Source organism: Desmodus rotundus, chromosome 2, assembly GCF_022682495.2.
Source record: "Desmodus rotundus isolate HL8 chromosome 2, HLdesRot8A.1, whole genome shotgun sequence".
NCBI classification, from domain to species: domain Eukaryota; kingdom Metazoa; phylum Chordata; class Mammalia; order Chiroptera; family Phyllostomidae; genus Desmodus; species Desmodus rotundus.
The window spans coordinates 164785025-164798930 of NC_071388.1; the positions used below are offsets into that span (position 1 = coordinate 164785025).

The 13906-nt window shown below is 40.0% G+C and overlaps 1 protein-coding gene across 2 annotated transcripts in view; it reads right to left on the reverse strand.

Annotated features, from left to right (window-relative positions):
* The window catches only part of TTN (titin), a 272029-nt gene extending 258599 nt beyond the window's left edge, over positions 1–13430 (reverse strand). For both annotated transcript variants that reach the window (XM_053918810.1, XM_045196248.2), the window contains exons 1-7: positions 13248–13430; positions 10924–11027; positions 8555–8758; positions 6761–7048; positions 6262–6347; positions 5926–6170; positions 210–525 (exon numbers count right to left, since the gene is read on the reverse strand). In XM_053918810.1, coding sequence (XP_053774785.1) covers positions 210–525; positions 5926–6170; positions 6262–6347; positions 6761–7048; positions 8555–8758; positions 10924–11014 — 1230 coding nt within the window. In that variant the 5' untranslated portion in view covers positions 11015–11027; positions 13248–13430. The remainder of the gene's footprint in view (positions 1–209; positions 526–5925; positions 6171–6261; positions 6348–6760; positions 7049–8554; positions 8759–10923; positions 11028–13247) is intronic.
* Positions 13431–13906: the final 476 nt, after the last annotated feature.

The window sequence follows — 13906 nt, forward strand, 5'->3', positions numbered from 1 at the left end:
GAGACAGAACACAGGTTGTTAAAACCCATATTTTATGTCGGCCTCACTCATTAGAGCCTCTGTCCCAATTAACAATGCAGAGCCCAGTTCGCTCTTCAGTGTCTGTGAGTCCTTATGTCCCTCCGCACAACCTATCCAGACCGAGCTCCAGGTCGAGGAGGCCAGAAGGCGGAGGGGAGGAAAGGAAACAAAGACAGTTCTGACAGTACCTCTGTGGCGCCCGCGGCGTCTGCTGCGAAGGTGGCGCCGGTGGACAGGCTGGCGGCAGCGCCCGCAGCGCCGCTGATGGTCATTTGCTCATGGACCCCGAATCTCCCTTCCCATCTCTCTTCCGTCCTGATCTGAGTAGCACTTGTCGTCACAGTTTCTCTCATCTCAGACTCAGAGGAGGCCACGTAGCCCTCTTGCTTCCACGGGGGAGGCACTTCGGGGCCCAGCGTGGGTGTCTGGGTCTTCCGCATGAGTAATGGAGACTTAACAGACCTGATCGGGGACGTGGAGATCCTCCCAGCCGGAGACACAGGCCTGAAAACCCAAGGGCAGTGGTCAAAAACCCAAGACAAGGAGCTCGGCTCTGGGTCATTATATTTGAATAATAACAGAACAATCTGGAAGTGTTTAATTCAATGCAGAGTTTTAAACTGTGTGCCCCAGTAACCTATTCAGAGGCAAATAATGTACTTGAACACAATCTGTTTTTTTTTTCTTTCAAAAAATTATTTACCAATCATTTCCCATCTGTCAGGTTTTCTTTGAGGCAATTGGGATTTATCAACGAGGAAACTAGACACAGACCCCTGACCCGTGAAGTCACATTTGAGCAGAGAGTCTAGGTGTCCTAGGCTGCTGTAACAGCACCGTGGACTGGGGGGCTTGTGTACAGCGGAAATTCCTATCTCACAGCTCTACAGGCTGGACGTCCAAGATTAAGGTCGGGCAGATTTGACAGCTGCTGAAGGGCTGTTTCCTGGCTTATAGACAGCTGTCAGTTCACTGCGTTTTCACAGAGCAGAAAGGGGGAGGGGCTTCCTGGGGTGAGCTCTCTGGGTGTCTCTTTTTTTTTAAATTTAATCTTTATTGTGTTTTTTCCCATTACCCTTTACTTCCCTTTTACCCTCCTCTCCCCAACAATTGCCACACAGTTGTCCATGTCCATGAGTCCTTTTCCCTTTGTGCTCCATCCCTCACCCCTGAACCTCGCCTCCCACCGCAGTCATCCACAATCTGTCTTAAATCCCAGTAAGCCTTACTCTTACTTGCTGCGACTGGGGAATCAGACTTAATTCCAAGCTGAAGAATTTTGTGCCCTGCTTCACTGTCTCACATTTTAAAAAGTGAAAACAGCAGAAGGTGGTTTCTTGAAATACAGCCAAAGAAAGGCCCTGGTAATTATTGCAATCATAACTGTAAATTTCTCAGTGCTCCCAATTCTGGGGGCATGCGGGGATGCCAAAGATGTGTTGAACAAAGTAAGATTTCTGTAATCAAAATGCATTAGTACACCTTGTATAAAAAGTTACACTAATAAATCAGGATAAAGGCATAAATGTCACACAAGAGCAGACAAGGAGGAAGGCTAGAGTGATTTTAATCTATAGCAGAAAATCTATTTTAATACAAGGTGGGAAATTATGTTGGATTTATAGCTCTTTTCAGCCATGAATCAAGTGTCAAGTTTATTTTGAGGAAAGTAAAAGCAAAGGTATTTGGGGGAGCTAGGCTAAAGAAGTTAGACCTTTGTAATTTTCCTGTGGGACTTGCCACAGCCTTCACTATGTCCATGTGCCTTGCGAATCTCCAGGCCAAGAAGAGCTTTCTCAGAACTTTCTGTGGGGTGGGCTGTGCAGTACACTTTGGAAACTGCGGCTCTAGACAAAGTGTTGTGGATTGCTTTCAAATTGTCTCTGTGATTGTTTATCCTCAGCCTCATTGTAGTGTACCCTGGACTTCTTTTAAATACCCTTGTACTTCCTGTGGTAACTGGTTAATTTGAAACTTATTGATTCTATGATTTTTAAAAATTAAATTGATAATGTGGCTTCTTCAAGAATAGTTTTTATTGCTTTTTGTGTTTGTCCAAAGTGCAATAGCATCAGTTGAAAAATCTGTGTGCTAAATCTTTGCATTTGTAGACAAAAAAGACAGTTCCTAATCTATAGCAATAATTCTAGGGGTTGGTCAACTATTTTAAGACAGTTTTTCATAATTAATCAATGAGGTGTACATAGTTCCCTCTAGGTGGCAGTATTGCCTTATTATTGTATTTAACTGCTTCATACAGGAAAATGTTTATGAAAGTATTCTGGCACTACATAGGGTATTTAATTTATACTGATCGTAAGTGAAACAATTATTCTAATTAAGGCTCAGTTCCAGTTTATACCTGCTCTAAATTACAGCATAACTTAACAGAACATTACAATATTAATGAGTTTAATGAAGAAATATTTCATTGTTGTTTTGACAAAGGGTTTTTTCGTGAAAATCAATTGACATTTTATACACAAAGTCATAATCAACTAAAGGGAGATCTAGGGAAATATGGCTTTATTTTGAAAGTGACTGCCTTAAGAATACAACAAAGACCAGTTTAGAATAATTTTGATCTACACCAATTGAAGAAAAGAAAAATGACATATGCTTCCAAGTTTCAACCTGTGCCTTGTTCTTGCTGTACCTGGTACACAGGGGGCTTCATTCGAAAGGAGTTAAAGACAGGATTAGCATGATGTGCGTGATTAGCAGCAGATGGCAGGTAAGCCTGAAACTGTGAAAATCAGTGTAATTTGAGTCATTACAGGCAAGTGCTTATTTTTGCTCTTACAATAAGAAATAATCACCTGGTCACAGCCAGATACAATGCACCTTATTCAATGAAATATATTTGCCTTGCTTTACAACTAAAAATCAAGACTAAACCAGGAGATATTTTAGAAAGTAGTCTATCTTAGATAATCATTATTTTATCTACAAATTGATATTTTTAATTCTTAATTATTTTAAAGGAAATTTGGGGGGGCTAAGTGATTGGGATTGTTATTAATGAACTTCCAGAACTGTTAAGACAGTCAAAATTGGCCATAGAGTCAGGGAAGCCCTGTGATTCTAAATGACCCTTAGGCTGAGATTTAAAATAGGGTCAGCTTGTTATGTCCCCAAAATCACACTTGGCCTGCCTTGTGGTTTCATGTTGTGCAAACTTGGGATGAGCCTGAGACAGAGCACTTTATATTTGTTAGCTAGGTATGCTTTTTAAACTGAGTTTCTTGTTCAAGGCTTCATATTAGTGTCTGCCAATACTTCAATTTGTAAAGTGGCCAATATCGAGCAAAAAAGAAAAAGGACTCATGGACATGGACAACAGTGTGGCGATTGTGGAGGGTGGGGGAGACAGGGGTAAAACAGTGATAAATAGTAATAAAAAACACAATAAAATACTAAAAAATAAAGTGTCGATATAATAAAAATTGGAATATATCTATAATTTTTTCATATATCTATTGGACATTTAAATTGCGTCTTGTGTGAAATGTTTGTCTTCTGTGATTTTTAAAATTTGTGTTACTTGCTTTTTCTTTAAATTAATTTGTGCAAGCTTTTTAATACATCTGGTGTATTAGTTCTCTGTCGGTCTAAGTGCTGCAAACATTTCCCCTTATCTACCGCTTGCACTCTGCTTCGGTGTGGGGTCTCACGGAGTACTGCCGTGCACGGTTGTGCAGGTGATGCACTGTGTCCAGGCTTGTGCTGTTCACACTGTAGCCATTGTAAACTTGCTATCACACTTTTACGGCAGAGGCAATGAAATATCTTGAGGAAGAGGCACCTTTAAAATATTTTCACAAATGCCTGTTTGGTTTAGCCATGACCTTGCTTTTGCCATACATAAGTTTTTATTTTTATGTAGTTGAATTTGTAGATGTATTTTTCAAGGCTCTCCTCCACAAATGTTTTCCCCAATTTTCTTCTCATTGTTTTGGTTTTATTTTATTTTTTAAAGATTTTGTTTATTTATTTTTAGAGGAGAAGGGAGGAAGAGAGGGAGAGAACTATCAATGTGTGGTTGCCTCTCGTGAGGCCCTTACTGGGGACCTGGCCCCCAACCCAGGCATGTGTCCTGGCTGGGAATTGAACCAGTGACACTTTGCTTTGCGGGACCAGCACTCAATCCACTGAGATACGCCAACCAGGGCTGGGTTTTATTTTTTAATTTAGCTCTTTAGTCATGCTGAGATTTATTTTGTAAATGGTGTGAGGTAGAGGTTAATATTTTTTTTCTTCCAAATGGGTAGCTAACTGGACCAGCATTCCTAATCAAGTAAAATATGTTTTCCCCACCAAATCGAAAGGTCACTTTGATTAAAAATGGAATTTCCTGAACATTTGAATCTATTTCTGGACTCTTTGCTTTGCTCTCCTGGTGTATTTTCTAATCACCTACCAAGAGCATACTGTTTTGATTATAGTAACTTCACAGTTTGAATATATTTTAGGTCAACTATCCACTTGTTATTCTTCTTTTACAAGTTTCTTGGCACAGGAACTTTCTTTACATTTAAAACATTCATTCAAATTGATGAAGAAAGACTTTTCTGTTTCCTCAAAACTTCGCACATTTTTTAGTTCATCATATAAAAAACCTCAGCATGTTAAACCAAATTCCAAAGTTTTGAATTTGCTATCTATAATTTATACTTGATTGTATAATTTCTGAGTCCTGATGATACATGCCCACCTTCTAAAATACCTTTATTTTAACTAAAAATAAAAACCCATTTTATTTTTTAAATAAAATAACTTAAGCATATGCAAAATATTAGAAGGGTTTTATTTATTCTTAAAGCATCAGAACACTTGTATTTTCTATTTATAAGATACTTTTACCTGATTATGTCGAATCCCCACAACATACCTTGAGATCATCCTTATCATGATTCTCTTTAATTTACAAATAACACAACTAAGCCCTGGCTGGTGTGGCTCAGCGGACTGAGTGCCAGCTTGGGAACCAAAGGGTGGCTGGTTGAGTCCCAGTCAGGGCAAATGCTTGGGTTGCAGGCCAGGTCCCCAGTAGGGGACGTGAGAGGCAACCACACATTGATGTTTCTCTCCCTCTCTCCTTCCCTTCCCCTCTCTCTAAAAATAAATAAATAAAATCTTAAAAAAAAACCCCAAACACATGACATGACTAAAACCTTAACCTAATTATTTAACTTCTTTAGCTTCAGTCATCTATCTATAAAATTACGGGTAATAATTCTCACAGATCACTTTAAATATTTAATGAGATTATATACATAGAGTGCCAATCAAATGTCTAACATAGTGGTCAATACATAGTAGCGACTATTTTACTATTATAATTATTTTCTTAAATCACATTGGTAGCAAGTGATCAGGCTGATTGAATGTAGAGCATCCAACCAATTGTATGCTCTTCTCATTTCACCATGGTTTTTTGTTTTTTGTTTCTTTTTGCCCCATAAAGCAGATGTTTATTAAATGATGTACAAATAAGAATTTAGGCCCTGGCTGGTGTACCTCAGTGGATTGAGCACAAGCCTGCAAACCAAAGGGTCACTGGTTCAACTCCCAGTCAGGGCACATGCGTGGGTTGTAGGCAAGGTCCCCAGTTGGGGGTGTGTGAGAGGCAACCACACACTCATATTTCTTTCCCTCTCTCTTTCCCTTCCCCTTACTCTAAAAATAAATAAATAAAATCTTTTAAAGAGTTAAAAAAAAGAATTTAGGATTAAAGCTTATAATGTTCTCCAATTTACCTATGGACAGTGAGGATTTGTGAAAACCAGATTTACCTCCTTTATCACATGCTACACTTTTTATTGCCTCCTTCTATTTCCCTCCTTATTGGACGAACCTAATTCAAAAATACAGAATGACCTGATTTCTTTGAAACGGCTTTACCTGACGGGAGATGGGGTCGGTGCCCGCACGTGTCTGACCGGGGAGGGGGAGTGTCTGATCGGTGATGGGGACTGCTCTCGAGCCAACTGTGCTTTGGCAGTAATGGACGGCGGGGTGGGAGACCTCGACTTTGGCTTAGGAGGTATCCTGGGAGGTGTTTTATGGGGCAGCTGTTGCCCGGTGGCACCATCTATGACCATCTCAACTGTTGCCATTGATCTGGCATCAAAGTGGGCTTCAATCTTCTGCAAAAGAGAAAGACAAAGGCCATGAGGAGGAGGAAGTTGGTGAAACCACCGTCTGAAGGGCTGGAACCCTGACAATATAGAAAAGTACCTTTTCAATTCGGGTTTCTCTTGTTTCTGAAATCTGAGCAGTCGAAATAATTGTCTTTGTCTTTTTAGCGGGTACTACTTCTTCACCTGCAGGAAGGGAAAGTTAAATAGTTAGGAGGGGGCACCATGTCTCATTTTTAAAGGGGTTAATGCTGACTACAAATTCAATAAGATTTTCTAGGTGTCCCAATGGAGGAAAATGCAGAAAGTTTTGGATTTTGTATGAATATTAATTAGGCTTAAAAATAGAAAGTGTTCATTATTAGAAAAGAATTTACATAGAACCACTTCTTAAAAATTTCATTGTTTGCAAATAAATTGAAAATGTACATGTCAATTGAAATATTCTCTTGTTTGTAATGGGTTCATAACTACAGCTTGTTCCATTCATTCTGAGCTGCTGCTGAGAATCTCAAGGCCTCTGAGGAGAGGCAGGTGGACCCCCACCCCCCCTAAATCAGCCCTCTCCCCTTCCCCATTCCTCAGCCTCTAGCACGTGCCTTGAACCAGTAATTCAGCAGTTGAAGTAGCTCTTCCAACGCTATTGGTGGCATTTACTGAGTAGGTCCCAGAGTCTTCAGGGTATGGTTCCGCAATCAGTAAGCTGTAGAGGTCGCCTTCTTGTGAAATTTGAAAATCAAGGGAGCTCTGGATTTCGGCTCCATCCCGGTAGAACTTCACCACAGGTGTAGGGATTCCAGTCACTCTCACTTGGAGTCGCACTTGGCTTCCTTGTCTCACGGTCATGCTCTGCAGTCGTTGAACAAAGTTGGGTGGCGCTGTTTCCGCTGCAGGGAAAGAGAAGAACATCAGGACTGCCAGCTGAGGCTCTTCCAAAAGGCTATTTTTAAACTCTCACAGCTCCGAGATTCCAAAACCAGTCGATGAGTCGCTGAAGCAGACATCCTTGACTGTCCTTGAGCCCAGCTCATCCCGCAGAGGACAGCAAGAATGAAGCCAGAGGGATGGCAGAAGGCAATTCTGCCACCATATTTTATTTTATTTGCTTTGTTTTGTTTAGCAGTTCTAGGCCACCACATTTAAATTTTTTTAAAGCCTATACCTTCTTATAACATTTCTAGAGAATTTGGTGCTTCCTCCCAACCTTACATCTAGCACAAATTGACACGTTAAGGTAACTTCTCATATTTCAGTAAGTTGCATTAAAATGAATTCCAATAGTTGGTTTGACAGGTGCACTTGTGACTTACCAGATCATTAAATTTTCATTTAATTAAAAAAACCCTAAGTTGTCTCCAACTTGATCACTGTTCAAATAACCCAAATATTTACTTGCATTTAAAATGTTACTCCAAATAATGACCTGATTTAATGTTAGGTCTGCTATGGAAAGGGGATTTTTCTTTGTTAATGATGTTGAAAGAAATTCTTACGAAATAAACGTGAAGGGCTAATGGGATTAATTTTGATATGTTTTTGAGTAACGAACAATAGGAGATGCTGCCAACCCTGTGCATTTTCCATTTCTAAATTTTCTGGATATATGTTAAAGTTCATACTTGATGTGACCTGACGTGCCTTTTGTTTAGGTCAATGATAGCCCTCTCCTCGACAGTGCGAAGGGCATCGTTTACTGAATACACGTATAGCACTGTGCAGCCCATGAAGGATATTGTTATGTAACAGGTAAGGTCATGCAATGTTCTGTGCATTGATGTCGTAGCAGGAAGTAAAGGATGGAGCAAATGACAGTGGCCCTGAAGATCAGTCATCACAACTTTTCTGGGGAAACTGTATCATCATGCATTTGAATAACAAACAGGCATTTGCCTTTTTCTGTGCATGGTTACTGTATAATATTTTCAGAAGTTGAAAATGAAGATTATTAAACTTTTAGCCCCCAGCAGTGTTTCTTAAGTGGGTTGTTTGTGGACCATTTGCATCTGAATCATCTAGGAGCTTGTTAAAAAGTGTGAATTCCTAGAGATGTGCATATTTCATTAGTAGGCTTATAAACAAGGCTCCAAGCCTTTCTGCTTGCTGCGAAACAGAATTTTTAATATTTCCTTAATATACTTTTGATTGTTTAACACAGTATGTGTATAAAGGAACTGATTTGCAGCCACATTTACGCTGTGTTTTGAGAGGAAAATGAAATGCCACACGGCAAACAACTTTGCTATTAGTTCAGCCTCCGGTGGGGCCTTCTCCAGCTAGACTCCAGCGGCAGGTACTCGCGCTCAGTAGCTCTTGCACCTCCCCTCGCCCCCAAATCCTGGAGATGCCCTATGAGGGGGCGGGGTCAGAGGACAGGCAGGTCCCCTCTAGCCTACCTGTCACGAGAAGCTCAGCAGTACTAGTCGCTTGTCCAGATCCATTGGTGGCTCTCAGGGAGTATCGTCCACTGTTGGCTTTAGTCACGGCGGGGATCGTCAGTTTAGCGCGGCCATCGCTAAAGGAGATCTGCACGCCGGGCAGAGTGGAAGTGGAAATCACCTGGCCATCCCGAAACCAGCTCACCTCAGGAACTGGGAAACCTGGAGCGCAAAGACAATTCCCCTTCACGTTCGAGCGGGGCACCGCAAAGGCCTCTGCGCTGCCCCGCTGTGTTCACTGCCTTGTCCTAACCGGTAAAAGCTCTCCAGAGGGCAATGCTATGTAATGACACTGGAAACTGGACAGATGTTGAAAGTGCAAACTTGGAGACTATTAGGAAAGTCTGTGGGTTCGTGCGGAGGCCAGTGTCTTCATTTTACAGGGAGGAACTGAGGCCAAAGAGACTGAATGATTTTTCAAGGTCCCTTGGCTATCAGGAGCACACAGAGGATGACAGTTTCCATTTCCCGCCCTCCTGCCAGGGCAGTTTAGTGGACATATCATTAAAATCAGAAAAGGGATTTATAAAAGAGAAGAGACAAGGAAACTTTGAAATAAAATATGCCTCTTGTCCTTGTTGAAATCAAATGAAGAGGGAAAGCAGCAAAGGAATCTGCAAGTTCTGCTTAACTAGCACAAGAGCACCCGCTCATCTTTCTCCCTCTTCTGAGGTTACAGGAACACCACCTTCTTGAGCTCCCCTGCCTTTCACATGTGCCATCAGCAAAAATGCCACACCACAGGGAGGCAGGTCCTCATATAATAAGAGACGAAGCCAACCTAGTCTCTCAGCTGGAGTTGCAGGTAGAAGAGCCAGCTTCTCTCTACCTGCCATAAACTGTGGAGCTAAGAATTAACTACGTGTAGATGGTTTGATGTTTTGATTATATTAAAACTGTGCAGTCCGAAGGCATGAGGTAAATTCTGAGCACAGGTTATTTTTCATGGGCACGAGGGCTGGTAATGCCTCCTTCAAGATAACCAAGAGAAAGTTTATTTTGTTGTTCTTACATTAGCCAGTCTCTCCCTGTGCACAGGCAATAGTTTATTTGACTAACTCATGGGTGTCAAGTATTTTCAGTGGTGCTTTTCTAAGCGTTTATGAGCACATAGCATGAAGGAGCAAGGAGCTATGAAGAAGCCAGATTCCACAACTTCACAATCAGGCAAAATTCCCACTGAAGCCATATGTGTTCTGCTTAATTCAGAAGTTACTGAGCCTTAAAAGATAAGTAAGTGAATTATTTGAAAGTCTGTCAGAGTTTATTATGCATGAGAAGAATTAAATTGGTGTCTATATACATAAAAAATAGAAAATAATGATTATATATTTCTGCAATGTAAAACAAAGTTTTATCCAATTATGAATAAGATTGGTATATAAAATAGAAAACAAAAGGAAAAAGAAATATTATTTTATATCTTTATTGTAAGCCATAAAATTAAAAAAAAGACACACAATGTGCATAAGGAGGTATATCAAGCATGATTTTCAATTAATCCATATAATTTTATATGACTGGTTATGATACTGTAGTAGACAATACTGATTAAATAATTTTGAGATTATATACAATATAGTTTGTAGATTGTCCTAATTTTTTCACAACATATTATCATAAGTCATGTATTTTATGGAATTATTCCTAAACTGAGCTATGATGGAAAAAAAGGAGAAACAAAGAACTTTTAAAAAAATTCCAGGGTCACTGTTTGATTCTCTTTAGTATATAGACAAGACTGAGATATATTATTTTTGTTGTCATTTCAATGATCAAAAAATAATTCACTAGAATAACTTAATAAAGATTGAAAATAAAAGAATAAAATAATTAGGAGTTAGCTAATCACTGAAAGTTCAGCTTCGGAGAAAAGTCAGCTGCATTTGTATGTAGTTTTCCATATAAGACAACCGAGCCTCAGGCACACAGGCTGGGGAGCCCCATGCTGCCTGCCCAGAGCTCCATGGCCAGCCCCTATCAGGCTGGAGTTCTTGGCTTCTAGTCTGGCTCTGCAGCTCAGTCAAAAATAGAATGACCAAATCTGGTCTTACTTAACAGCTAGATTTAAGATCAGTTTTAACCCAATGCTAATGATTTTGCTTTGTAGAGTTATAAACATGAACAAAACATTTGCAAGACATTACACTGTCAGATTTTTGTCAGTACTCTATGAATGGTCTATCCTTCCTTATAATGACTGTCCCATAGAGTTGGATCAGTTTTACACTGTGAAAGCAGGCCTTAAACTTGACATCGAGTCCTGGAGCGAAACTAACTTATTTGGGAGGAGGCAAGGCAAAGAAAGTGGTCGTGTGCGAGCTTACCACTAACGTGAGCCTCGAAGGTTGCGGTACTACCCTCCAGTACCACAACGCTTTGTAACGGCTGCTTAAACGTCGGTGCTTGAGTCGTCATCTTTTTAGGCACTCTGACAATGAAGAGAAAATAAATTAGATGTCACAGCTAAGGGTTGCTCTGGAGCTACTTGGTAGATGACAGACACACATTTTCCAAACAGATTGCTCCACAGGTCATCTGTGGGCCTGTGTTCTGGTCCACACAGAGTGATGGGTAGGCCTGCTCCTTGTGGCTAGAATCTGAACAGTGAGCCGCTGAGTTTACTTGAAGCCTAACACAACAGTGAGGGTAAGAGGATGTGGAAAAAAAATTAGGCAGGAAGAGCAAGGAATGTACTTTAGTGGTCAAGGAGGGAAATTCAGACTTGCAAAGGTGGGAAAGCTGGGTTAGAGTCCTCATAGTCAGATAGAAGCAAAATTGTAGTAATAGAGTAAGGGGTGGTGGGTTGGGAGTGGTGAAGAATAATAAATGTGTGGAAGTGTAAAACAAATCTTTGCATCGGCTCAATGTTTAAGAAACAATAGTTAAAAATGTTTCTTTCCTCCCACTATTTTTCACTCACTGTATTTATATTGATAAAATTGACAGAGATTCAGGCATTTTTACTTTAAGCAACTCAGGTGATTACTGAAATCATCAACAAAACTAGCAATGTAAACCTTGCAATGTCTTTCCTTACTTGAAAAGTTTTGGCAAGCCTTATCAAAGTTGCAAACCTTTTGTAGAAAGCATGTAGTTCTGTCTCTTAATATTTCTTCACATGTAACTGCTCAGTAAGCCTTGCTACTGTTGAAGTAAGTATTCAGAGAAATTTAAATGTAAGTCAGGAGGGTAAATTTTTATTATAGATCTGAAAGAAAAATACTGTTTCTTATTGTTAAGGAACAATGTACAAACTGAAAAAAATGGAAGACTGATGTGAAATGTAGATTAAGTGAAAAGACCTGTGTTTTTATAACATAAATATTCAAAATCAAAGAAATGAATGTGAAATTTGCAGTTAGTCCTTTTGGTAAGTGGAAGAAAGTACTTTGTCTATCAGTTTCAGAGAGAGCACATGAAGAATTTTCTGGTGCAGAAGTACTTATTATCTAATGGGACTATTCCATTATTCTGATATAAAAGCAGATTCTCAGTTATCAGTTGTTTCATTACTATTTGTCATAACATTCTCTGTTCACTAAAAGGTACCTTACTGTAACTTTTTTCTTGTTAACAAGAAAACAAAACCAGAGTTCTCTGAGACAATAAAATTTATATTTGGAAAGTCCAGATAATATCCAAAAGTTTTTTTGAGATACTTTTGTCAAGATCTCCTTATTGTAGCATATTATCTTTAGGATAAATAAGTTTTTGCATCTAACTTTTTCCTACGTGGTTTACAAACTAGTGTATCTTAAAATAGCTGTATTATTTTATACCATTTATGCATTTATAGTCATTTGCAATTACTAATTTAGTTTCAGGAAGATGAGAAATGAAGGTGTACTTAGAACTGAAAAGTCCCTAAAACATTATTTCTTACTCTTCTTTGCACCAACATTTATCTCATATCCTATAGTTTGATTGTGAGTTGAATTAAAATACATAATAAGACTCTGAGTAGTTCAGAAAACAATGATATACCTTTTCCCTCCCAACTTCCTAAATATATTGCAATCAACTAGCCTAAATCGGTCTTTTAGTCCTTTTGTCTAAGTAACGATTGTTGCCTTAGCGCTTGCTCTTCAGAGGCCTTTGTCTAATTAGGGCAGGAGGTATGCGTCTAAAATGTCAGGCTCCCAAAATAAACTCGCCAGCGCTGACTGACAGCAGGCAAGTGTTCTGTCACTGTCTTACCACTGATAGCTCAGCAGTTGATTCCCTTAAAAAGTCATCGGGGTGTAGTTGATACCACACGCATTTTATCAGAGCTATTCTTGGTGCGTCTCACTTTATCACTGAGTAATATAACCTTGAACATTTCCAACAGACAAAGAGAGTCTATAAAAGAAGCAAACATTTCTATTACCATTGCAGACCTGAGCTCGAACACTTTAAGAATGTTAGGTGCATTTAAAAATGTTAATCGCTGACTGTGCTGATATGCTACAGCATTCAACTTCGTAAAGAAAAATGTTCACATATTTTAAAACAGAATTTAACAAGCCCATTCAAACAATGGACTGGCACCAGCAGTGAGTAATTAGACAAACATCTCTAGCTAGGCATAAGCATACAAAGCGACGTGGGAACTGGAGATCAGTTAGAAGGGGGCTCTCCCATTAACAAAAGAAAAGATGCTGCTCACCTGATTTCTCAAGAGTGCCCAAAAGAGTGGGACTAAGCCCAAGGTTGCTTCTGAAACGACGTCCTATCTAGAGTTGGTTTGTTGGACCATCTCTGACATGAATCAGTGAGCCTCTAAACTGCTTCTCTATGCAATCCCTACACCCGAGGCGAGGCTGGGAATGCACGACTGCTCCAGAGTCAGGGTCTGGCCCTGCCTTTTATTTGCCGGGTCTGCTGACAGCCCCACATGCTTAGGGCAGGGCCCTGGGTGATTGGCTCTCCCAGGGCAGCACAACGGGAGAGGGAGAGGAACCTACTTGGTTGTGTCATTTAGCACCTGTTCTTCTGATTGGCAGTGCTAAATTTAGCACCTCAGCAGAGGCTTTACCAAGGGAACAAGAACCGTATTTAAAGAATAACTGGGGGGTTAGAGAAGAGTATTTATTGCCCATACTAAAATCTGAAAACACCCGCCTGAGGAGAATTCGTGACAACAGAAGACTTGCGGGCAGTCATACAATAACCCCAAACCTGAGGGCTCCGCCCTGTGAGTCAGGCCCCACTTCTGTCTCCTTCCCCCGTAAACCAACCAAATGTACCTGTCAATCATGACAACAGACGAGGGAATTTATCTCATCCATAAGACTTCACTTTCTTTGAAGAATCACTGGCTGTAAA